The following is a 24,708-nucleotide window of genomic DNA, read 5'->3' on the forward strand; positions in this document are numbered from 1 at the left end:
GTGTATGTGCGTGTGTGTGTGTGCGTGCGTGTGTGCGCGTGTGTGTGTGTATGTGCGTGCGTGTATGTGTGCGTGTGTGCGTGCGTGTATGTGCGGGTGTGTGTGTGTGTGTATATATGTGTGTGTGTGGTGTGTGTGTGTGCGTGTGCGTGTGTGCACGTGTGTGTGTGTATGTGCGTGCGTGTATGTGTGCGTGCGTGCGTGCGGGTGTGTGTGTGTGTGTATATATGTGTGTGTGGTGTGTGTATGTGCGTGTGTGTGTGTGTGCGTACATGTGTGTAGCGTCGTGCCTGTCCTGGGTACCTGAGAAGGGTACAGTGGGGGCGTGTGGGGATCTGGCTCCTCTTGCCCACCTAACGCTGGGGCTGATGGGAGAAGGACTCATGTGGTCTCCACAGAGCGGCTGGGCCGACGCCAAAGCTGTGGGTACCCCTCACACTCCATCCCTCTCTCTCTCTCTCCCTCCCCCTCCATCCCTCTCTCTCTCTCTTTCCCTCCCTCCATCCCTCACTCTCTCTCTCTCTCTCCCTCCATCCCTCACTCTCTCTCTCCCCCCCTCCATCCCTCTCACTCTCTCTTTCCCTCCATCTCTCTCTCACTCTCTCTTTCCCTCCCTCCATCCCTCACTCTCTTTCCCTCACACTCCATCCCTCACTCTCTCTTTCCCTCCATCTTTCTCTCTCCCTCCCTCCATCTCTCTCTCTCTCTCTCTCTCTCTCCCTCCCTCCATCCCTCTCTCTCTTTCCCTCCATCCCTCTCTCTCTTTCCCTCACACTCCATCCCTCACTCTCTCTTTCCCTCCATCTCTCTCTCCCTCTCTCTCTCCCTCCCTCCACCCCTCTCTCTTTCCCTCCATCCCTCTCTCTCTTTCCCTCCATCTCTTTCTCTCTCATCATGATCATCAGCAACAAAGTAAAACATAAAATAAACATGGAATGTAATAAAGTAAACATGGGAAAGTAGCAAATCAAATAGAATATGACACACACACACACACACACACACACACACACACACACACACACACAATGTGATATACTGTAACATGTGGGACACACACACTCATAGGTAACATGACTGCACATGTTGTCTCCACACACAGGTGCTGCTAGGCCACGGACTAACACCCATCATCCTGAAACCCAAAGAGGTAACGAAAGTCAATGTTACAAACAACTCTGAGGTTAATGATTCCCTCAGTAAAAGTGGAAGGATCTGCTTATTTGCTTTCATTTCCTTTTTTATGAAGATTTCCCTTTTTATGAGTTATTTTGGCATTTGCAGTAATTCTATTGATAGTACATGTATTATAGTCCTAGTATCACTGTTTATACAGTAATCACTACAGTTTACATGCACAGAGGGTGCATGATCAAACGGTCATGAAATGCATAATGTTTGAATGGCCAAGCTCATTTAAATGCTGTTCAGTGGGGTATTTCTCCCTTTGTCTGACAGACAAGTCTCTTTCCACTGCATACTCAATACGTCTCTCTGGTTTCTTCAGGGTTTAGCTCTGATCAACGGGACTCAGATGATCTCATCTCTGGGTTCGGAGGCGTTGGAGAGAGCACAGGCCATCGCACGCCAAGCTGACATTGTGGCTGCCCTCACCCTGGAGTCGCTCAAAGGGACCAACAAAGCTTTTGACAAGGGTACGCACTGATGTGTGTGTGTGTGTGTGTGTGTGTGTAACATTGTGGCTGCCCTCACCCTGGAGTCGCTCAAAGGGACCAACAAAGGGACCTCACAAACACCTTGGCTCAAAAGGGAATGGACATAGGGAGACTGACACCGTCGGATAACGTTTAAATCATAATCTTAATTTATTTACAAATATGTACATAAGTCAGTAAATGAGGAGCAACAAAAGATAACATAAAGTGTCATGCGCATCAGCAATGTGTAGGCTATGTGTAGTGCATAAAGAAAAGGCAATCTGAACAGCCGCAGCCAGCTCTCAGCAGCGTCAAGCCTGAACAGGACAGAGAGGCCGAATGAGGCCACAGGACACAGGCTTTATTCCAGAGTCCATTGACACGGAGCCACGCCCCCCGTAAACAAGAGACCACTGGAACCCTCCAGCTCCTCCTGCAGGTCGAAAGAGACATGACAAACAGGAACAATATGCCTAGTGCTCAGAGGTACCATAAAGGCAAAGGGAGGAAAAGGCGTAACACCTCACGGCACGGCAAAGCCGGGGCGTCACATCACTCCCCCCCAAAAGACAGGAGCCCATATCATGGGATTCTGGAAAAAACTTCTCTAAACCCCATCACCACAATCTATTCTATAGCTAACAAACACAAACCAAAAAAAACAAACTGTGCACACTCATAGGCCTAAGTGAACACCCACACAGGCTGTACATCCACACTGAACCAACAGCCAACCCGTCCACAGTGTCGCTCATGACCTCATTATAGTCCCCACCCTCCCATATATCCGGAACAGAATAAGACATGAGACAGACAGACATACAGACAGATATACACATTCATTCCAACCCCTCCGGGGCTCGAGAAAGGGCGTCAGCCATTACATTTTCCCGGCCACGGATGTGCCGAATGACAAGTCTGTACGGCTGTAGAAAGAGTGCCCAGCGCATTAAGCGCTGGTTTGGATTTTGGAGAGAATGGAGGAATGTGAGGGGATTGTGGTCCGTAAACACCACAACAGGATGTAAGCCTCCCCCCACATAAACATCGAAATGCTGGAGAGCCCATATTAATGCTAAAGCCTCCTTCTCGATTGTCGAATAATTCCATTGATGCTTATTAAACTTGCGTGAAAAAAAACACACTGGCCTGTCAACACCAGCGTCGTCCTTTTGCAGCAAAACTGCACCTGCACCAACCTGACTGGCATCAACCTGTAACAAAAAAGGTTGTTCCAGTCTTGGCGCAGCCAAAACCGGAGCAGAGGTCAATACCAATTTTGCATTATCAAATGCTTTCTGACACTCGGAAGACCACTCATACTTGACAGAGCTCTTCAACAAATTGGTTAACGGGGCAACAACTGTCGAAAAGTTTGAGCAAAAATTCCTGTAATACCCAGCCATGCCCAGGAAACGCATCAGCTCTTTCTTCGTAGCGGGAGGGGGGAATCTGTCAATGGCCAATACCTTTGCCCTCACAGGCCGCACCACACCCTGCCCTACCACCTTACCCAAGTAAACCACAGTGGCCTGTGCGAATTCACATTTTGCAAGGTTTACTGTTAGGTTGGCTGCCAGAAACCGCTCAAACAACGCTCGAATGCGGCCCAGATGTGTATTCCAGGTATCTGCATAACAAACAGCATCATCCAAGTACACTGCACACCCCTCCAACCCCTCAACGACCCGGTTCATGAGTCGCTGGAAGGTTGAAGGAGCGTTGCGCAGTCCAAAACTCATCCTAGTATAGGAGTAAAGTCCAGAAGGTGTTATAAAAGCGGAAATTTCTTGGGCCCTGGGAGTCAATGGCACTTGGTAGTAACCCTTTAATAGGTCAAATTTGCTCACAAACCGAGCACTACCCACCTGGTCCACGCAATCTTCCATGAGGGGTAGCGGAAACGAGTCAACTTTTGTTATAGTATTTACCTTCCTATAGTCTGTGCAAACCTAAAGGAAGAATCGGATTTCTTTACAAGTAAACAAGGAGAAGCCCAGCTGGAATAAGATGGTACGGCTAATCCATTGTCAAGGAGGTAATGCACACATGAATCTAAACTCTTCCGCTTGTCGGGCGAAACACGATAAAACCTCTGACGAACCGGTTTCGCGTCTCCCACATCTATATCATGTTCAATAACGCTGGTACAGGTCGGCGTATCAGAAAATAAAGAGGAAAATTCAACAATTAAACTTTTCAGTTGTTCCCGATGTTCACCCTCCAAATGACCAAGAAGACTATCCAAATTAGCTAGCATCTTGCTATTATCTAGCCTAGCCTGCAACACTGCATCATCAGGCCCACACACACCGTCCTCAGCTGCCACCTGAGAGACGTTGGGTGCTGCTGGCCCCACAGCAAGCCCTACCGGTTTCAGCACTGTCTCCTTCCCCTGCATCTGCAAAGATGAAGAGAAATAAGGCTTGAGCAGGTTCACATGACAAAGCTGTGTTTTGCGTCTTCTTTCAGGAGTTGAAACAACATAATTGGTTTCCGAGACTTGGCGGTTGACAGTGTATGGACCCAAGTACTTGGCCTCAAACGGTGAACCTGGTATAGGCAGCAATGCAAGAACTTGATCACCTGGGCTAAAAGCCCTTACTACTGCCTTACGATCATAAAGTTTCTTCATTTTCTTCTGAGCATTACTCAGATTTTCCATGCCAGGAACAACTTGCGACGAAAACCTTGAACATAATCAACCAAGCTCTCAGGTAGCTCTGTACTACCGCACTTTGTGTCCAAAAACAAGGTCATTAGGGCTAAACCCTGTACTCTCCTGCACGACAGCATGTGCTGCCAGCAAGAGCCATGGTAAGCCCTCTTCCCATTCACGCTTCATCTCTATACAATAAGCACGCAACAAGGACTTCAGGGTAGCATGAAACCGCTCCAGCGCCCCCTGGCTTTGTGCGTGATACGCACTGCTGAGATTATGCATAATATGTAGCTGCTTCAGGGCCTCAGCAAAGGTCTTAGAAGTAAAATTCGAGCCACGGTCGCTCTGAATAACTTTCGGTATCCCAAATATGGAAATAAAGTGAGACAATGACTTCACTATGGTCTTCGTGTTAATCGACCTCCCGGCATATGCTGCAGGATAACGGGTAGCCTGGCACATCACCGTGACCATATACTCCATACCAGACTTTGACTTTGGCACGGGTCCAACGCAGTCAATAATCAGATGCTCAAAAGGAGTACCAACAGACTGGATAGGCTTCAGAGGTGCCGGTTTTATGGTCTCATTGGGCTTACCAGCGACCTGGCAAACATGACATGATCTAACAAATCTCGCAACATCACGCTTAACACGAGGCCAGTAAAAATGCTGCAACACATGGTTATAAGTCTTTTTCACACCAAAATGTCCGGACGTTTCGCCATGAGCAGCTCTCAACACTAACTCACGATACTTTACAGGCATTACCACCTGCAGCACCTGACCTGCCACATCAGTACCTGCATGAGGCAACCACCTGCGAAGCAGCAACCCATTTTGGACAAAATAACCATGATCCACACCCTGCCTATCAGCAGCCATTGCGAAATACTTTTCTAAAGTGGTGTCATTTTCTTGAGCATCAATAATCTTATCTGCAGACAATGGTGCTGGTAACTCGGGAATGAACAATCTAGACGATGTCCCAGAAACATCTAACAATTTCTCCACCTGCGCATGAGCCATAGCACGAGTAACCGCACAGGCAGTGAACACCTCCGGGAAATCCTCAAAACACTTGTCAGACTCAGGTGACAGAACCGCTCCTGTACTGACCACAGGCGGTGGTGGAAATTGACAAGGAAAAACACAATCATGTCCCAAGTTATTGCCCATAATTAAATCAATGCCATCCACAGGTAGCGATGGACGAACAGCAATAATAACTTCACCGTTTACAAAACCTGAATTCAGTTCAATTCTATGCAAAGGCACAGAAAACGAATGTAACCCAATACCTCGAATCAAGACCACACTGTCAGTGTCTGATGCCGAGGAAAAAGGGAGAACAGACTGACGAATGAAACTCTCTGAGGCCCCAGTGTCGCGCAATATTTTGACTGGCACTCTACGCGAGTCACCCACCAAGAACACGAAACCATCACTAACAAACGGAGTGTAATCAGCGTCAGGGATAGTTTTAGGTACAACACCCACGTTTTCGTTTTCCCCTGATATTGAAAAAGATTTGGAATGGAGCGTATCAACGGCATCTATTTTCTGTGCATTTCTCACCGAAGATACACACCCCACGTCTTTAGTGCTGACTATTCCTTCTTTAGATGTTTTACGGAACAAATCAGGACAGTTTCGTCTGTAGTGACCTGGCTTATGACACTTATGGCATGCATCGTCAAAATTACTATCTCTATTTTTACCCTCAAACACAGCATTAGATCTGACGGGAGGACTCGCATCAACACGACCAAAACGCTGCTCTCGCCGATAGTAGTCTTTGCGCGGAGAAAACTCACGCAACTGATTCTTGTGTGTCAAAGCATATCCATCAGCGAGGGAACTGGCCTCAGAGACCGTCTTTACATTATGTTCATTAACATAAGTGGCCACCCTCGCAGGCAAGATGTTTTTGAACTGCTCGACAATCAACAAATTGCACAAAGAGTCGAAATCCTCAACAGCCTCAGCTGTAAGCCAACGGAGGAACAGACTGGACAGCTCCCTGGCTACCTCGGCATATGTTTGTCTCTCAGACTTTTGATGACTGCGAAACCGCTGTCGGTAAGCTTCTGGGACAAGCTCATATGCTCGTAGTACCGCATCTTTTACCGTTCTATAATGTTTACGATCAGTAGCAGAGAGAGCGACAAAAGCTTCCTGTGCCTTCCCATGTAAAACAGTCTGTAACAATAAAACTTTGTCCTCACTAGTCCACTTCAAATCACTAGCGACACTTTCAAACAAAGAAAAAAAAACATCTGGGTCCCGTTCATTGAACTTTGGTAGAAATTTGACCATATTCGCTAAACCTGATGGCTGATTGGAACCGTATTTCCCCTCGGCCATCAAGTCTAAACGAGTGCGCTCTAACTGTATTCTTTCCTGTTCTAATAAACGTTCTTTGTCCCGTTCAACGGCCTCCAATCGCTTCTGTTCCATTTGCATTTGCAAAATCTCTTTTTGCTGTTCAAAAGTTAATGTACTAAGGGCCATTGCGGACACCGAAGCATCTGATTTATTACCAGTCTGATCTAAAGCCGGATCCATAATCGGAGAACAAAAAAATGGCAACACCTGTTTTGCCTTCAAATTCTCACGAATAAAACCTAACAACTTGTCCTTCTTTGCAGACTTAAGCAGCGTAACATCAATACAATACTGCTCAGCGACTTCTATCAACTGCTTACTGGTTAGCGTTAACAACAAGCTCTCCGATGGAGCACCCAAAAACCTAGCCACTGCGCTCATAACAAGTACAACAATACCAACAGGCCTCTCTCACCAGCCAACATAGTGCAAACTAACAAATGCCATCACCCCTGTTCACGGCCAACACTTACAACCAACCTAGATCTCTGCATCAACACAAATTCAATCAAACAAATAAACAAAGTGTAACGCGGCTATCACAGCAGGGCAAACTAATCACTGAGCAACCCCCTAAACATTAACCCCCCGACTAAACTGACCTAGCTTCTGACGGGAGTCCAAGAACCTGGGATCAGTGAACTAAAGAAATGAACACTCACCAATACCGTCAGATGCCAGCCATCCCGACCGAAGTCGATGCAGCCTTACTCAGCGGCGGTGCCCACCGGTCCAGACTTCCGTCGCCGGAACCTAAAACCCAGCGCGTGGCGCTCTAAATGGGGAGAGCGTTTGCTCTTATAACTAGCTGCCCTTAAATGAAAACCACGATTACACACACAACAAAACAAAACTGATTGAAAATTTGTGTAGAGATCTAAGTGTACAATCCCCAAACTTGCCTTAACTTAGCGTTACCCCTTAACACGACAGTGCAGATCTCCCAAACAACCAAGCGAGTAAACAGCAGGCCCAAACCACGCCTACTACTACAACTCCATTCACAAAAGCCCCTCGCCAGTTACCACTAGACCTACTCACCTCACGTCACAAGGACTGTAGGATAGTCTAGACTAAATTTTACCACGTCGCTATTACAGCCAACATGGGCCTTACACTGCTTAAAGCAGACAAACACCGGATCTGAAAAAATTGGATCGAGCCCCCATATGTCACAAACACCTTGGCTCAAAAGGGAATGGACATAGGGAGACTGACACCGTCGGATAACGTTTAAATCATAATCTTAATTTATTTACAAATATGTACATAAGTCAGTAAATGAGGAGCAACAAAAGATAACATAAAGTGTCATGCGCATCAGCAATGTGTAGGCTATGTGTAGTGCATAAAGAAAAGGCAATCTGAACAGCCGCAGCCAGCTCTCAGCAGCGTCAAGCCTGAACAGGACAGAGAGGCCGAATGAGGCCACAGGACACAGGCTTTATTCCAGAGTCCATTGACACGGAGCCACGCCCCCCGTTAACAAGAGACCACTGGAACCCTCCAGCTCCTCCTGCAGGTCGAAAGAGACATGACAAACAGGAACAATATGCCTAGTGCTCAGAGGTACCATAAAGGCAAAGGGAGGAAAAGGCGTAACACCTCACGGCACGGCAAAGCCGGGGCGTCACAAAGGGTACATGCCAACTCTCAGCTGATTGTTGATCACACACACACAGGGCTCATATACACACATACACACACACACACAGGGCTCATACATATCTCATACACACACACACAGCCTATGACAAGGGTACTGCCTGCCTGTGCATCTGTACTGTATGCCCATTTTTATTCAGATGTCTGTGTGTCTACATGCTATCAGTGTGTGTGTGTGTGAGTGTGATGTCTGTGTGTCTACATGCTATCAGTGTGTGTGTGTGTGTGAGTGTGATATCTGTGTGTCTACATGCTATCAGTGTGTGTGTGTGTGAGTGTGATGTCTGTGTGTCTACATGCTATCAGTGTGTGTGTGTGTGTGAGTGTGATGTCTGTGTGTCTACATGCTATCAGTGTGTGTGTGTGTGTGTGAGTGTGATGTCTGTGTGTCTACATGCTATCAGTGTGTGTGTGTGTGTGAGTGTGATGTCTGTGTGTCTACATGCTATCAGTGTGTGTGTGTGTGTGTGAGTGTGATGTCTGTGTGTCTACATGCTATCAGTGTGTGTGTGTGTGTGAGTGTGATGTCTGTGTGTCTACATGCTATCAGTGTGTGTGTGTGTGTGAGTGTGATGTCTGTGTGTCTACATGCTATCAGTGTGTCTTCTGTCCTCCATGGGGAATTTACTTTCTTGCTGAGCACGTTGTGTGTACTATGTGTACATGTGTGTGTGTGTGTACATGTGTGTGTGTTGATGTGTGTGTGTGTGTGTGTGTGTGTGTGTGTGTGTGTGTACTGTGTGTACATGTATGTGTGTGTGTGTGTACATGTGTGTGTGTGTGTACTGTGTGTACGTGTGTGTGTGTGTGTGTGTGTGTGTGTGTGTGTGTGTGTGTGTGTGTGTGTGTGTGTGTGTGAGTGTGTGTGTGTGTGTGTGTGTATGTGTGTGTGTGTGTGTGTACTGTGTGTACATGTGTATGTGTGTGTGTGTGTGTGTGTGTGTGAGTGTGTGTGTGTGTGTGTGTACATAGTGTGTGTAACATGTTCCCTGTTCATTCTCAGATCTCCATGCTGCGAAGCCTCAGCCCGGTCAGATGGAGGTGGCCTTCCGTATGCGCTCTGTACTGCCCTCCGCCCTTCACGCTTCTGAGATCACAGGTGAGTCTCTCTCGCTCTCTCTCTCTCTCTCACACACACACACACACACACACACACACGTAGGTACACACACACATGAACACAATGCAAATATGAATGGAATGATTAAGACATCTGTGTGTGCTGTATGAGGATGTATGTATAACAGTATGTCTATTCTATATGTGTCCTGCAGGGGGCGCATATGATCAGGTTCAGGATGCTTACACATTACGCTGCTGTCCTCAGGTGAGAACACACATTTCACACACACACAGGGCTCACACACACACACAGGGCTCATACACACACACAGGGCTCATACACACACACACACACACACACACACACACACACACACACATACACACACACACACACACACACACACACAGGGCTCACACACACACACAGGGCTCATACACACACACAGGGCTCATATACACACACACACACACACAGGGCTCACACACACACACAGGGCTCACACACACACACACAGGGCTCATACACACACACACACACACACAGGGCTCACACACACACACACACACACACACACACACACACACACACACACAGGGCTCACACACACACACATACACACAGGGCTCACACACACACACACACAGGGCTCACACACACACACATACACTCAGGGCTCACACACACACACACACACACACACACACACACACACACACACAGGGCTCATACACACACACAGCGCTCATACACATCTCATACACACATACATACATATCTCATACACACACACACATACACACACACACACACATACCCACACACACACACACATACACACACACAGGGCTCATATCATTTGTCTTTTTGTCTCTCCTTCCTTCCTTCCTCTTATCCTAACCCCTCCTTCACACACACACACACACACACCTCTTATCCTAACCCCTCCTTCACACACACACACACACACACACACACCTCTTTTCCTAACCCCTCCTTCTAATTCATTTTGTGAAGGAAACAAGGAAGGAACGATAGGAGGATGGAGGATTGAAGGAGAGACAGATATGAGAAATGAAACATCCTGCTCACTCACGCATCATCTTTAAGAGACGTCAATTACTGATGATGCAGCGCACACAAATTGCAGAGAATGTGAGCTTATACTAAAGCCTAAAAATATCATATGAACGATATGAATCATATGGACTCTTCCCACTTATTGACAGTGATAATGAGGTAATGATGTTCTCGAGACATAAATGAATACTTATTATACAATGCGTGAACAAAACAGGCATGATACTGTAGTTCATAATAATTCCAGCATATAAAGGTCTTTTCTTGGTCTATCTATTAGTTTATTGTCGCAAATAAATCCCTATGAACTTGTTTGAAACCGAAAGTTGACAGACGTGGGAGTGAACTTTTAATCTTGGCAGCTTGGACCAATGATCATACAATTACGACTGAAAGGATACTCTTGTGTTTCCTCGCATATCAGTCCTTCCACCTCATAGATTTTAGAAAGCTAGATACAATATTGGAATCCAGAACGTGCGAAAATAGCACCGCTATATTGGTGGGGGCAACAATCATTGGAGGCCAATGTAAAAACATGTAACTCTGACTGGAAATCATGTGTCTCTGATTGCCGGCAAGTGTTGCCCATAGACAGTAAAGTGTTGCCCCCAAGTGTTGCCCATAGACAGTAAGGTGTTGCCCATAGACAGTAAGGTGTTTGCCCCCAAGTGTTGCCCATAGACAGTAAGGTGTTGCCCATAGACAGTAATGTGTTGCCCATAGACAGTAAGGTGTTGCCCCCAAGTGTTGCCCATAGACAGTAAGGTGTTGCCCCCAAGTGTTGCCCATAGACAGTAAGGTGTTGCCCCCCCCCAAGTGTTGCCCATAGACAGTAAGGTGTTTGCCCCCAAGTGTTGCCCATAGACAGTAAGGTGTTGCCCCCCCCCAAGTGTTGCCCATAGACAGTAAGGTGTTTGCCCCCAAGTGTTGCCCATAGACAGTAAGGTGTTGCCCCCAGCAATATGGCGGCCGCGTTCACAGCGTAGGCTATGCCACCTAATAGAACCCGCGTTCACAGCGTAGCCTATGCCACCTAATAGAACTCGACGGACAATGCGGTATCTAGCTTTCTGATATCTATTTTCCACCTCCCTCCTCTCTCCTCAGTCTTGCCTCATCTGGTTGCAATTAGATGAATTGAGACGTCCTCGATGACGTCGAGCTTTGGACGATTAGATAAATGAGACGTCCTCGATGACGTCGAGCTTTGGACAATTAGATAAATGAGACGTCCTCGCGATGACGTCGAGCTTTGGGCGATTAGATAAATGAGACGTCCTCGATGACGTCGAGCTTTGAATAATTTCCGGGGCACGAGCTGGTGGACCAAGGAGAGAGGCCGTCTGCACATAGAGCAAACACACACACTCACTCACTCACTCACTCTATAACACACACACACACACACACACACATGGCCGTATGCACATAGAGCTTTGACAGGCTAGTGTCACTCACTCACTCACTCACTCTCTAACACACACACACACTCACTCACTCACTCTCTAACACACACACACACTCACTCACTCACTCCCTAACACACACACACACACACACACTCACTCACTCACTCTCTAACACACACACACACACACACACACACACACACACTCACACACACACACACACTCAAAACACACTGTCACATAGAGCTTTGAGATGAACCCACACACACACTCACTTACTCACTCTCTAACCCACACACACACACACTCACTCACTCACTCTCTAACCCACACACACACACACTCACTCACTCACTCTCTAAAACACACACACACACACACACACACACACACACACACAAAACACACTCACACTACTGTTGTCTCGGTACATCTCTCACAGGTGCATGGGATTGCAAATGACACCATTGCCTTCGTGAAGAAGATCCTGACCACTGAGCTCAACAGTGCTACAGACAACCCGGTATGCCCACTCATGTCCTCATCAATGTGCACCATGTGGTCCCATTACAGCCTGCACTACACCATGTGGTCCTATTACAGCCTGCACTACACCATGTGGTCCCATTACAGCCTGCACTACACCATGTGGTCCTATTACAGCCTGCATTACACCATGTGGTCCCATTACAGCCTGCATTACACCATGTGGTCCCATTACAGCCTGCATTACACCATGTGGTCCCATTACAGCCACACTTTATCAACTACACCTACACATGTTTACTAAAGGATATCAAATGAAATAATAAGGTTAAAGTTGTCATTGGTACTAATGTTTATATTTTGTGTTCCAATTTTTGCTCAAACTGAACATGATATGAGAGCTCTGGCATCTCTTACAGCTGGTGTTTGCTGAGAGAGGAATTACTATCTCTGGAGGAAACTTTCATGGAGAATACCCAGCGAAGGTGCACAGACATGAAAACACACACACCTCTATGGATTGTATTTCTAGATAAGATGAAAATATCACAGAGGGACAATTTTTGGCCAAGCATAAAAATATCAGAAATGTTGGTAACACCAAAATATACCAACATTTCTGATATTTTTATGCTTTGCCAAAAATTGCCCTTCTGTGATATTTTAATTACACACAATTCAGTATTTATTAAGTATTTCAGGATTAGATGTTATCCCTTGTGTCAAAATCCAAGGTAAAAACACATTCAGAAGTCCCTACTCAAATTAGCTTAAAAAAAGCACGCTAACCACAAATCTGCCAACCAATGGTCACAAACACAAGAAAAATGGCCTATCCAACAGCAGTATATAGTATGCGGCATGTCATTGGGGTTATCAAGTGGGCACCCTCATTTACGATGTTTCGTTAAGTTAGGCCCACGACACTAGCCTGGCCTCGGCCTGCCTACGTACCTCCGCTCGATTTCTTTTCCCTACAGTACTTCATCTGGAATAGGTTGATTCGCCCTTGTTTACTTCGGTAGTTGGGCAGCCGAACCAACCAGCGAACAGAGGGCGTCCCTGAGAGTGATTACGTTACCCAGGCACGGTGTTTCAATTACTACGTCCCTGCCCCCGAAGCAGATCACTTGGAATATATCAACGTAGGGAGCGAAAATGAAATCTTTAATCAAATGTGAATAAAAGGCGCAAATAAGGTTGGTGTGAGTTATTTTAGCTCTTGTTTAGCCTATTAACAAGAGTGTCACGAACGAAGTCACAGTCGAGTAGGATGTTATATCGTCAGCTAAACTTTAGTCATAGATTTTGTCACTTGTTATAAGAAACACCTTAGTGGTGCAGCTTGGACACATCCTCAGTGATGAACCCAGGGTCACAGGGTGTTTCAGGTCTCAGATCATCAGACACCCTCAACTGGGCGACCCAGCCGGGGCTGATCAGACCCCGACTTGTGTCCAAGCAGCGCACTAAGCCATGTGTCGCCCCTTTTGATCCATAGCCACCTAGAGGCTCTCTCAGCTGCCTCGCAGATGTTTCTGGTGGCTTTCCTTTCTTGAGCACCTCTGATTCCAAGCAGCCTGAGTGATCGGTGCAGGCTCTGTCCTGGGAATCCCCTGCAGCCAACCTCGATTGGCTCACAGCGGGCCCTCCACTCTTTCAGCCTGCAGTCCTCCACCAGTTCCAGATACTTCGCCCTTTTCCGCTCAAACGCTTCCTCAATCCGGTCTTGCCAGGGGACTGTGAGTTCCAGTAGCACCACTTGCTTTGTACTCTCTGATGTTAGGACCATGTCTGGCCTGAGCTTGGTGCTGGTGATGTGCTCTGGAAACTTCAATTGTCTCCCCAGGTCCACCTTCAGCTGCCAATCTCCTGCTGTGGATAGCAGCCCAGCTGGGACCTTTGGCTGTGACTGAGGCTTCTCGCCGGCCCTGACGAAAGCAAAGTGTGGCCTTGCTAAGGGCTGGTGCTTGCTTTGCTGGATTCCCGCACAGATGGTGTCTGCTACTGCCTTCAGCACCTGGTCATGGCGCCATCTGTACCTCCCCTCTCCCAGGGCTTTCGGGCAGCAGCTCAAGATGTGCTCCAGTGATCCTCTTGCAGGGCACAGGGGACAGGATGGTGCTTCAGCTAGCCCCCAGCAATGCAGATTGGCTGGACTCGGTAGGACGTCATACACTGACTGGATCAGGAACTTTATTCTTGCTGGCTCTGACCTCCAAAGTTCTGACCAGCTGATTTTCCGAGTCAGTGCCTGCTCCCATTTGGTCCAGGCCCCCTGCTGACGCATGGCCACCATTTTGCTGCGCTCCTCTTCCACCTCTGCTCGGACCTCTGCCACCGTTTTGCTGCGCTCCTCTTCCACCTCTGCTCGGACCTCTGCCACCTCTGCTCGGACCTCGCCCTGAATCATCTGCCGTCTGTCCCTTCCCTGCGCTCTGTCGTAGCGCAGTGCCTTGTGGCAGCCAAGTCCTGCTCGCCCAACTGCCACAGAGCCTACTAGCACACTGTGCCGCAATCTTGCCTCTGCCTGCTGGACTACCTCCTGCGCCCTCCACTTCCGTCCAGTCCTGACCTCTATGCCTGCAGAGGAGACTCTGGTGTCGGCTGAGTCTCGGTAAAGTAACACCTCCCTGGCTCTGGTTACCTTGAATTCCTCTGTCAGGCCTGAGAACGGGAGCTGCAGCTTGTTGGTGTGCCCATACAGGGCAATGCAGCTTAGGCTCTTCAGCAGGCCCAGCCACCTGCGCAGGAACTGGCTGATGTTTCTCTCCAGGGTCTCCACTGTTGTTACTGGGACCTGATACATCAGCAAAGGCCACAAAAGCCTTGGCAGGATGCCATGCTGATATATCCAGGCTTTAAATTTCCCAGGGAGGCCTGACCCGTCCACTGCTGCAAGCCAGCTTTTCAGCTCCGTGTGCAAGGCCTGGATTGCTGCTGTGTCTCTCAGAGTCGCGTCAAAGAGCTTCCCCAAGCTCTTCACCGGCTTCTCTGTCAATGATGGGATCTGGAGACCATTCGTGTGGAAGCGGAATTTGTCCTCCACTCTCCCCTTCCTCAGGACAAGGGACGGGCACTTAGCTGGCTTGAATGTCATTCTCGCCCAAGATGTTAGCCTTTCGGAGCCAGCGGCACCCTGGCACTGATGTTGCTGTGACTGTCAGGTCATCCATAAAGGCTCTAATTGGCGGTTGGCGAGTGCCAGATCTGGAGAGAGGCCCTCTGCATTCCACTTCTGCAGCCTTGACAAGCATGGTCATCGACAGGGCAAACAGTGTCACTGATATAGTACAACCAGTGATGATGTCTTTTTCTAGGCGGTGCCATGCTGATGTTGTAGATCCAGATGTGAATCTCATACTAAAACTGCTGTAGTAGTCCTGTATGAGATCTGTAATCTTCTGCGGAACATGGTGCATCGTCAAGGCTTTGGTCACCAGCTTGTGTGGAATCGATCCGTAGGCATTTGCCAGGTCCAGCCAGATGACTGACAAATCCCCTCGGTTCTCTCTGGCCTCTCGGATCAGCTGGGTGACCACTCCAGTGTGTTCAATGCAGCCTGGGAAGCCTGGAATTCCTCCCTTCTGCACGCTCGTGTCGATGGAGGAAATCGGTCATGCGATTGGCAAGGATCTTAAAGAAGATCTTGCCCTCTACGCTGAGCAGTGAGATGGTCCGGAACTGCGAGATGTCACTTGCGTTTTCCTCCTTTGGTATCCATACACCAGGGGTCGGCAATTACGTTTGGACCCGGGCCAATTTTTTTTCAGACAATGGCATCGCGGGCCATAGCTTTTGTAATGGGGGGGGGGGGGGGGGGGTTATAGGCCTACTATTTAAATTATTAATTATTATATTATATTAAAATAAACATCATCTAACTTTTAAAATGCATTTAATTTAATTCCATTAAAAACGTTTATTTGCTTATGTGCGCTGTTTTTATGCCGCCTGCTGCATCTCCTGTCGTCTCTCATGAAACAGGCGACTTGCCTAGCAACTTGCCGTAACTAATGTGTAGGCTACAAATATTATTCTTTTGGATGACGTGTAAATGATTAGCTGAACATTGCTATATGCTAGTTATCGATGCAAAATGTCGTTGTCAAAAGCATTGAAAAGAAAAATTGATTCAGAATGCAGGACCTACAAAGAAGAATGGAAGCAGAGGTATGTGTTGAGCCTGCCTGCATTTCTTAATGCCAAGCCTATTAATTTAACGTAACATAGGCTATTTTTGACCTTGCCCACTGGAAGAGGGAGACAGGACACTGTTGTTGTTTTTTTGCACAAGATTACGCGCACTCGCGTGCCAATACCGTTCCGACCTGTGCGTCATGGATAACTGCAAGGATGTTCCACCTGTTTTGTCACTTTAGTAGGACTATCATCTATACCTCAATAAATGTTTTGAAATTGATGGGATTGCTGTAGGCCTTTTTTTCTTTTTAAAAACATGGGGTTAAAAAAAAAATTCATTCAACAGCAAATTAACGTCATCTCGCGGGCCAGATAGAATAGATGGCGGGCCAAAATTGGCCCGCGGGCCACTATTTGCCGACCCCTGCCATACACCTTCGGCATGCCTCCACTGCTTGGCTACCCTGCCTCTTCGCCACACTACCCTGATGATTCTCCACAGCCTCAGCAGAAGTCTTGGGCAGTGCTTTATATGGCATGCCGCTCAGCCCTGGTGCTGCACTGGTTCGTGCAGCCCTGACTGTGTTCTTGACTTCTGCCAACGTTGGCTCTTTGGTGTTGAATTGGCTGGATGGTAGCGGTGGTGAAATAAGTTCTCTGCAGGGGCCCAGGTCTTCCTCCCTCTGCCGGTCACTGTATGTTTCAGAGAGATGGCGGTTGATGTCGTCCTCCGGGCAGGTAAGGGTTCCGCTCCGCTTCTGCCCTAGCAGCTTCTTTTGTGAACCCGAAAGGGTTAGCTATGAAGGCAGTGCGCTTCCTCTTGTGCCATTCAGCGCGACGTAGGTAGATGAGCTTCTTTCTGAGGATGTCTCTGAGCTCAGCCAGGGCTGGCCTTTCTTCCTCGCTCGCCTTCTTGAAACAATGTTTCAGGGCCTTCAAGTCTCTCCTGAGTGCGGTGATCTTGTTCTATCGCCGGTTGGGTCTAGCTGTGGTCTTGGCCTTTGGCTGTTTGATACCAAAGCGCTCAGCACCGATGCAAATGATGAAGGTGCACATCGTTTGTAGCTGCTGGTCCACAGCCCCTTTCGATGATGCCTCCAAAGCACCATCTACATCTTCGTCGAACTGGCCCCACTCAGACTCCTTGTGTGCTGCTGGCCACAAGACCCTACGATGTTCTGATGGGTTGTTGGGTGGAGCACGCTGAGCTTGGAGGTTCTGGACACTGTGGGTTGACTCCGGGTCCTGCTTCTCCTCCGTCTCACCAGGGGCCGTGCTGCGCACTGCCTCTGTGCAGTGGTCAGCCTGCTTCCTCCTCGTACAGCCCATCTTTGTCTGATGGATCTTCAGACCTTTTAGGTTATGAACGTACCCGAGTCAAACTTTAGTTTAGTAGCCTAGGCTACATGGTCTCGTCAAAATCGTTATTTTTCAAACACTAAGAAGGCTTGACATAACATGAAACTTTGATCGAAGCATCATCAGTGTCTCTACATATGAACTCGAGCATTGAGAACATTGTTCGTGTACACATAGTTTACTAAAAAGAAAGATTTTGGACAAGTCCTTGCAAGATGGCAAGATGGCAGCGAGCAGAAAAAACAAGTGAGTTGCTCAAAACCTTTCTTTTAGTCAACTCTGTGTACACCTAGCCTGGGTGTTCCCATGCTGCCTTGCGCCCTAATTTTTGCCTCAGATAGGGAACCAATCACAGAACAGGGGGGAAAGCAAGACGATGATGAGCTATGCACAGACGCATTTGATAGACATCCGTGGCACCCAATAAACGGATCTGGACATTTTTTTCAAATACGAGAAAATGAACGTTTGGTTCCCAGACCACGTCTCATTGAGAAGTGGTGGCGCTAGCCAGGCTAGTGTACACCAACAATGTTCTCAATGCTCGAGTTCATGTGTAGAGACCAGTAATTCCACTACTTTTAGTGGTAACGAGCATGTAACAAAGTATTTTTGTAAATCAAGTAACGCAATTACAATTACTGAAATGTCAAAGAGTTCGTTATTTGCGTTACTTTGTTGATCTTGAATGAACGACTGCAGACAAGATGACAGATGCACATTTGCTGCTTCTGATCTAACGTCTCCCGACATTAGCTGTTTCCAGCGATTGTGTACATGTTTAGATCGCAGATGCATTCTTTACAGTTAATAGGAGCCTTCTCACATTCCTCCTTATTTCGTATTTATGCTAAAACACACACGAGTGCATTAGGCTACAATTTAAATGGGCATTTTAAAAGCCTTTTCCCTTTCGTTTCCATCTCGTAAGCTCCACTACAGTAAAAGCGTATTGTTGTTTATTTTATCTCTGCTCTTTTTCGCCTATTGCGCAAAAGCCTCGTTATATCAATTTCATACATAGCCACAACATAGCCACGCCACAACACCAATAGGCCTACATACAGTAGCCTATATATAGCCTTGGCATAAGCAAGCACACGTTTAACTCGAGAGGAAAATGCAGATTTCACTTACCAGATAAAGAAACCTCCAAATAGCCTACCGTACATACTACAGCGACTTGAGTTATTTGCACAGTATGTTTACATCGGAATTGACGTCCGTGGTGTTATGGATTCATTTGTCTGCGACAGAACATGCAACTTCTCTCTGGAACACCTTATCAGCCGAAGAGTAACCTTCTGCATAGTGCGCGACAACCCCAAACCCTCGGATGCGCATTAGAACTTATTTCGGTAGGTCAGCACTTGTGAAGCGCAGGCTTTTCCCAAACTGGTGGTGCTTAAAATGCTATATAATACAACTGTGTTCAAAGCAGGATGAGGATAACCTAAGGTTGTATGTGTGTGTGAGCAGACAATAACTGCTTTGAAAATAAGCCATTTAACATTGTTTCACATTACATCCCATTGAACTCATTCCATGTAGCCTATAGGATTGCAATAATAATGATAATAATAACTTACTATATTGCAGAATTCAGTGTCAGTGCACCACCATGCATACTAGTAGTAGTAGAAGGCAAGCAGTAGGCAGTGTGTTGTACATATCTATCAAACCACCTAGATGGTGAGGGTGGCACAAAACAAGGTCAGGGAAGCCTTCATGCATTGTAGAATGTTTTGTGGTCGGAAAAAGTTTGAGAACTCATTCACAAGGCTATTGATTTGAAGGCCCGTTGAAACTACAATAAATAAAATTAGGTTTATTGTGTGTGTAACTTCAGTACTGTTCATATTGACATTTTAAAAGCAGACTTAAAAGTAACTCAAAAGTTACTTTCTCTAGTAACTAATTACTTTTGATATACAGTAATTGGTAAGGTAATTCAATTACTTTTGAAAGAAGTAACTAGTAACTGTAACTAATTACTAATTTTCAGTAACTTTCCCAACACTGGTAGAGACACTGATGATACTTCGATCAAAGTTTAATGTTGTGTCGAGCCTTCGTAGTGTTTGAAAAATAGCGATTTTGACACAATTGTATCAAAAAAGTAGTGGCCCAATAGGATTCCCATTCAAAAGGTAATTTCACCCGAAAACGACAAGGCATACAAGGTTAAAATTGGCGCTTTGGACGTACTTATGCATTTATATGAAAGTTTGACTTGGGTACATTCACAAAACACTATATAATGAAACATGTGATTGTTTGCTGATAAGATGCACGCTTGCTTGTTATGGGCATGATGCAGAGAAACTTCTCTGTATGACGAAACGCCGGTTGTTAGTGATTGGTTCAAAGCGGTTCAAAGGAACTCCAGTGATTTTAAACCTCAAACTGTGCCCTCCCACCCGGAAATAAACGTACACCTATGGATCTAAGCCAGATACTCTGCGAAGTCAGAGAGTATGGTTTCCAGGCTACCACGACACCTCATGAAGGCTTAACAGTGAAACCAGCGTCCTGGAGACACTCCCCTCCATGCTGCCACCATATTACCACACTGAAATATCCAATACCCAAAATACTCTTAACCTGCCTAGGCATGGCCTAGGTTGGCTAGGTTGGTCTGTCCCGTTGATGTGGACTGAACCATAACCCTAAAAACCCTAACCAACCACCATCGACCTAAGCACAGTCCATCACAAACACAAAACAAATGAGCCAGTTAGCTTACCTAAGCTTGCACCCCAGGAAGGGTAACTTCTCCTTACCCACAACCATTGGCTTGCTCGTTCTGCTGCCAAGGACATGTTACTAACCACCTGCCTTAGACTTCGTCCACAAATGCCCAATTCAGACAGCAAGCCAATAGCAGATCTGGCCACAAACCCACGTGCACCGATTTCAATAGGCCTTAATCGTGCACTCCAACCTCGCTTGGCTGCCTCCTCTGCTATTTCAGTGTACTTCAGCTCATTGGCCTCTTCCACTCTGTCTTCCCAAGGTAGGAAAAATGTCAATAACTAGATGTACCGCAGAGCGGTACAAAATATGACCGCCGCCCAGTCCAGCACATTTATTCCACAAAAATAAGACACATTTGTCAAAATGTCTTTTCTGCTTTACTGGCTAATCTCTCTCTCTCTCTCTCACACACACACACACACACACACACGCAGGCCCTGGATTACCTGGCTATAGGTGTGCATGAGTTGGCCTGCATCAGTGAGCGGTGCATTGAGAGACTGTGCAACCCCTCCCTCAGTGAGCTGCCTGCATTCCTGGTTAACGAGGGCGGCCTCAACTCTGGATTCATGATCGCGCACTGTACCGCCGCAGCTCTAGGTGTGTGTGTGTCTGTGTGTGTGTGTGTCTGAGTGTGTGTGTGTCTGTGTGTGTGTCTGAGTGTGAGTGTGTGTGTGTGTGTGTGTGTGTGTGTGTGTGTGTGTGTGTGTGTGAAGATACAATTCAACCTGTAAATATGTGAAGCGTGTGTTACTGACATACTGGTGTGTGTGTGTGTGTGTGTGTGTGTGTGTGTGTGTGTGTGTGTGTGTGTGTGTGTGTGTGTGTGTTTCAGTGTCCGAGAATAAGGGGCTGTGTCACCCCGCCTCAGTGGACTCTCTGTCCACCAGTGCGGCTACTGAGGACCACGTCTCCATGGGGGGGTGGGCCGCACGCAAGGCCCTCAGGGTGGTGGAGCACGTGGAGCAGGGTAAGACCCCCCTGGACCCCCCTGGACAGAGAGAGAGAGAGAGAGAGAGAGAGAGAGAGAGAGAGAGAAAGAGAGAGAGAGAGAGAGAGAGAGAGAGAGAGAGAGAGAGAAAAGTCGCCATAATCTTTAGTCTTCTGAGTGATGTTTATTTTGATCATGTGTTTACCATCACAACCAGTGTATAACAATGCTGCTACATTCTGTCTCAGTGTTGGCCATTGAGCTGTTACCATCACAACCAGTGTACAGTATAACAATGCTGCTACATTCTGTCTCAGTGTTGGCCATTGAGCTGTTACCATCACAACCAGTGTATGACAATGCTGCTACATTCTGTCTCAGTGTTGGCCATTGAGCTGTTAGCTGCCTGCCAGGCCCTGGAGTTCCGCGTCCCTCTGAAGACCACACCCCCCCTGGAGGAGGTGCGCAAGCTGGTCCGCTCTGTGGTCAGGTAAGAGAGAACACAACAGCACCTTTAAGAGTAAAAGGGTCACTTTAAAGTGTAACTCTGTGGTCAGGTAAGAGAGAACACAACAGCACCTTTAAGAGTAAAAGGGTCACTTTAAAGTGTAACTCTGTGGTCAGGTAAGAGGGAACACAACAGCACCTTTAAGAGTAAAAGGGTCACTTTAAAGTATAACTCTGTGGTCAGGTAAGAGAGAACACAACAGTAAAATGGTCACTTCAAAGTGTAGCTCTGTGGTCAGGTAAGAGAGAACACAACAGCACCTTTAAGAGTAAAAGGGTCACTTTAAAGTGTAACTCTGTGGTCAGGTAAGAGAGAACACAACAGTAAAATGGTCACTTCAAAGTGTAGCTCTGTGGTCAGGTAAGAGAGAACACAACAGCACCTTTAAGAGTAAAAGGGTCACTTTAAAGTGTAACTCTGTGGTCAGGTAAGAGAGAACACAACAGCACCTTTAAGAGTAAAAGGGTCACTTTAAAGTGTAACTCTGTGGTCAGGTAAGAGAGAACACAACAGCACCTTTAAGAGTAAAAGGGTCACTTTAAAGTGTAACTCTGTGGTCAGGTAAGAGAGAACACAACCTCAAAGAGTAGCTGAACTCTGTAAGAGCAACAGAGCCACTAAAGAGATCTGTTTTCCCATCAGGCCTTGGGACAAGGATCGTGTCATGAGCCCTGACATCGAGGCCGCACACAAACTGCTGCTGGAGGAAAAGGTGAGCAGTCTCTCTCTCTCTATCTTGTTGCTGCTGGAGGAAAAGGTGAGCAGTCTCTCTCTCTCTATCTTGCTGCTGCTGGAGGAAAAGGTGAGCAGTCTCTCTCTCTCTGTCTTGGGGTTGACCCTCCATATTTTGCCACTCTCATCTGTTTCTCTCATCTGTTTGTCTCATCTGTTTGTCTCATCTGTTTGTCTCATCTGTTCTGGCTCATATTTGGGACCCTCACGGCCAGTTTCTCATATATAGATTAAACCTAGTCCTGAATAGCGAACCTCGATTTCTAAGTTTGTAGTCTAGGCAGGACAAGGCTAGGCATACTGCGCAGACTAAGACTCATTATATGAGAACACAGCCCTTAGTGACCTCTGAGCAGTACTAGGACTCATTATATGAGAACACAGCCCTTAGTGACCTCTGAGCAGTACTAGGGGGCTAACTCCATGCTTGACCTCTGAGCAGTACTAGGGGGCTAACTCCATGCTTGACCTCTGAGCAGTACTAGGGGGCTAACTCCATGCTTGACCTCTGAGTAGTACTAGGGGGCTAACTCCATGCTTGACCTCTGAGCAGTACTAGGGGGCTAACTCTGTGCTTGACCTCTGACCTCTGCAGGTGTGGGAGGCGGTGAGGCCTTACATGGAGAAGTACGAGCAGATGGAACGCCAACAGTGAGCTGTGCGATCACCCATAATCCTTTGGGTGTGATCACTCAATCAATATCCAGGAGGTGATCAGTCACGTCAATCATGGATTCATTTATAAAATGTGATCACCCATAATCCTTCCCACCAGGAAGCAAATCAACCTTTTTAAAGTTTATTGATGGTGGCAGATGCACCACAACATGGATTATCTACATAGATAAATAAATGTGTGTGGGTAACTCATCCTGTTTGACAACTAGTTTCTTACGCATCAAATTGTGAGTGTGAGTCCAAAGGCATTCCAGTCTTTTCATAGTAGTGTGAGTGTTTTTGTGTTAGGTGCTAGTAATCAGCTGAAGTGTCATGACCTCCCTATGGTGTTTTGCCCTCCTAATTCAAAGAGGAACAGAAACATCGTCTTCAAAGAGTGAATATAGCAGGAGGAGAGGATGTGTGTGTGTGTGTGTGTGTGTGTGTGTGTGTGTGTGTGTGTGTCTATATATGTGTGTGATGTGTTTGTGTGATGTGTGACCTGAATATCAACCCGCCTTTGGCAAACGGTCTGTAAATTCTGTACATTTAGCTTTGTGTGACTTAACAACCCTCAAACATCGTATCAGCTATACACGTGCACTAAGACTAAACTCACAGGCAAAATATAACCACCTTGTTTAGAGGTTGGTGATTGCTAAATTGCTATTGTATTTTTTTGTATTATTAAATTTGTTATTGTACAGTCACCAAGTGTGGACTTTCACATTTCAAAATTCTGATTCAAAATTAGTTAATACAGTAAACGTAGATAGATAGATAGATACTTTATTGATCCCCGAGGGGAAATTCAAGAAAATGTTTGAATTAAATGAGAGGAATGATACAAGAAAAAGGTTAAAGTGGATCTTATCAAAGCTACATTGATTGTAGCGGAAATGAGTGCAGACTCACATTCACAGGGTTTTTCCAACAACCACACACACACACAGACACTGCAGTACCTTCCAACAACTATATACTTTCACTCTCACTTTGCGTGGTAAAAATCCCCTTTAATGGCTAGTCCTCCAAATCCAATCACAGACTACGCAGAGCTTTATGTCATAAGCAGGTTGCGCACAAAGGCAATGAATATGCAAACTTACCATATCGGAATCAGGTCATTTTTGCAGGAAATGAAGAGCAGCAGTTGAATAAGAATCAGATTACCAGATCAGAATCAGCAGATCAGAATCAGATTAAC

General features: G+C 46.7%; 1 protein-coding gene and 1 pseudogene across 1 annotated transcript; one reads left to right on the forward strand and one right to left on the reverse strand.

Moving 5' to 3' along the window:
* The first annotated feature begins 245 nt into the window (after nt 1-245).
* Nucleotides 246-23,595, forward strand: LOC143142699 (histidine ammonia-lyase-like). Its single transcript, XM_076303773.1, has 11 exons — nt 246-422; nt 1,103-1,150; nt 1,508-1,659; nt 3,142-3,175; nt 12,287-12,451; nt 12,834-12,899; nt 21,108-21,273; nt 21,509-21,643; nt 21,986-22,094; nt 22,755-22,824; nt 23,440-23,595. The coding sequence occupies exons 1-11, from the start codon at nt 273-275 to the stop codon at nt 23,497-23,499; spliced, it is 1,155 nt and encodes a 384-aa protein (XP_076159888.1). The 5' UTR covers nt 246-272; the 3' UTR covers nt 23,500-23,595.
* LOC143141772 (uncharacterized) lies at nt 13,817-17,613 on the reverse strand (annotated as a pseudogene).
* Nucleotides 23,596-24,708: the final 1,113 nt, after the last annotated feature.

Source organism: Alosa pseudoharengus, unplaced genomic scaffold (assembly GCF_046254945.1).
Source record: "Alosa pseudoharengus isolate Yale_2024_CS ecotype anadromous, Long Island Sound unplaced genomic scaffold, YU_APseudo_1.1 YU_APseudo_1.1_scf_24, whole genome shotgun sequence".
Taxonomy (NCBI): domain Eukaryota; kingdom Metazoa; phylum Chordata; class Actinopteri; order Clupeiformes; family Clupeidae; genus Alosa; species Alosa pseudoharengus.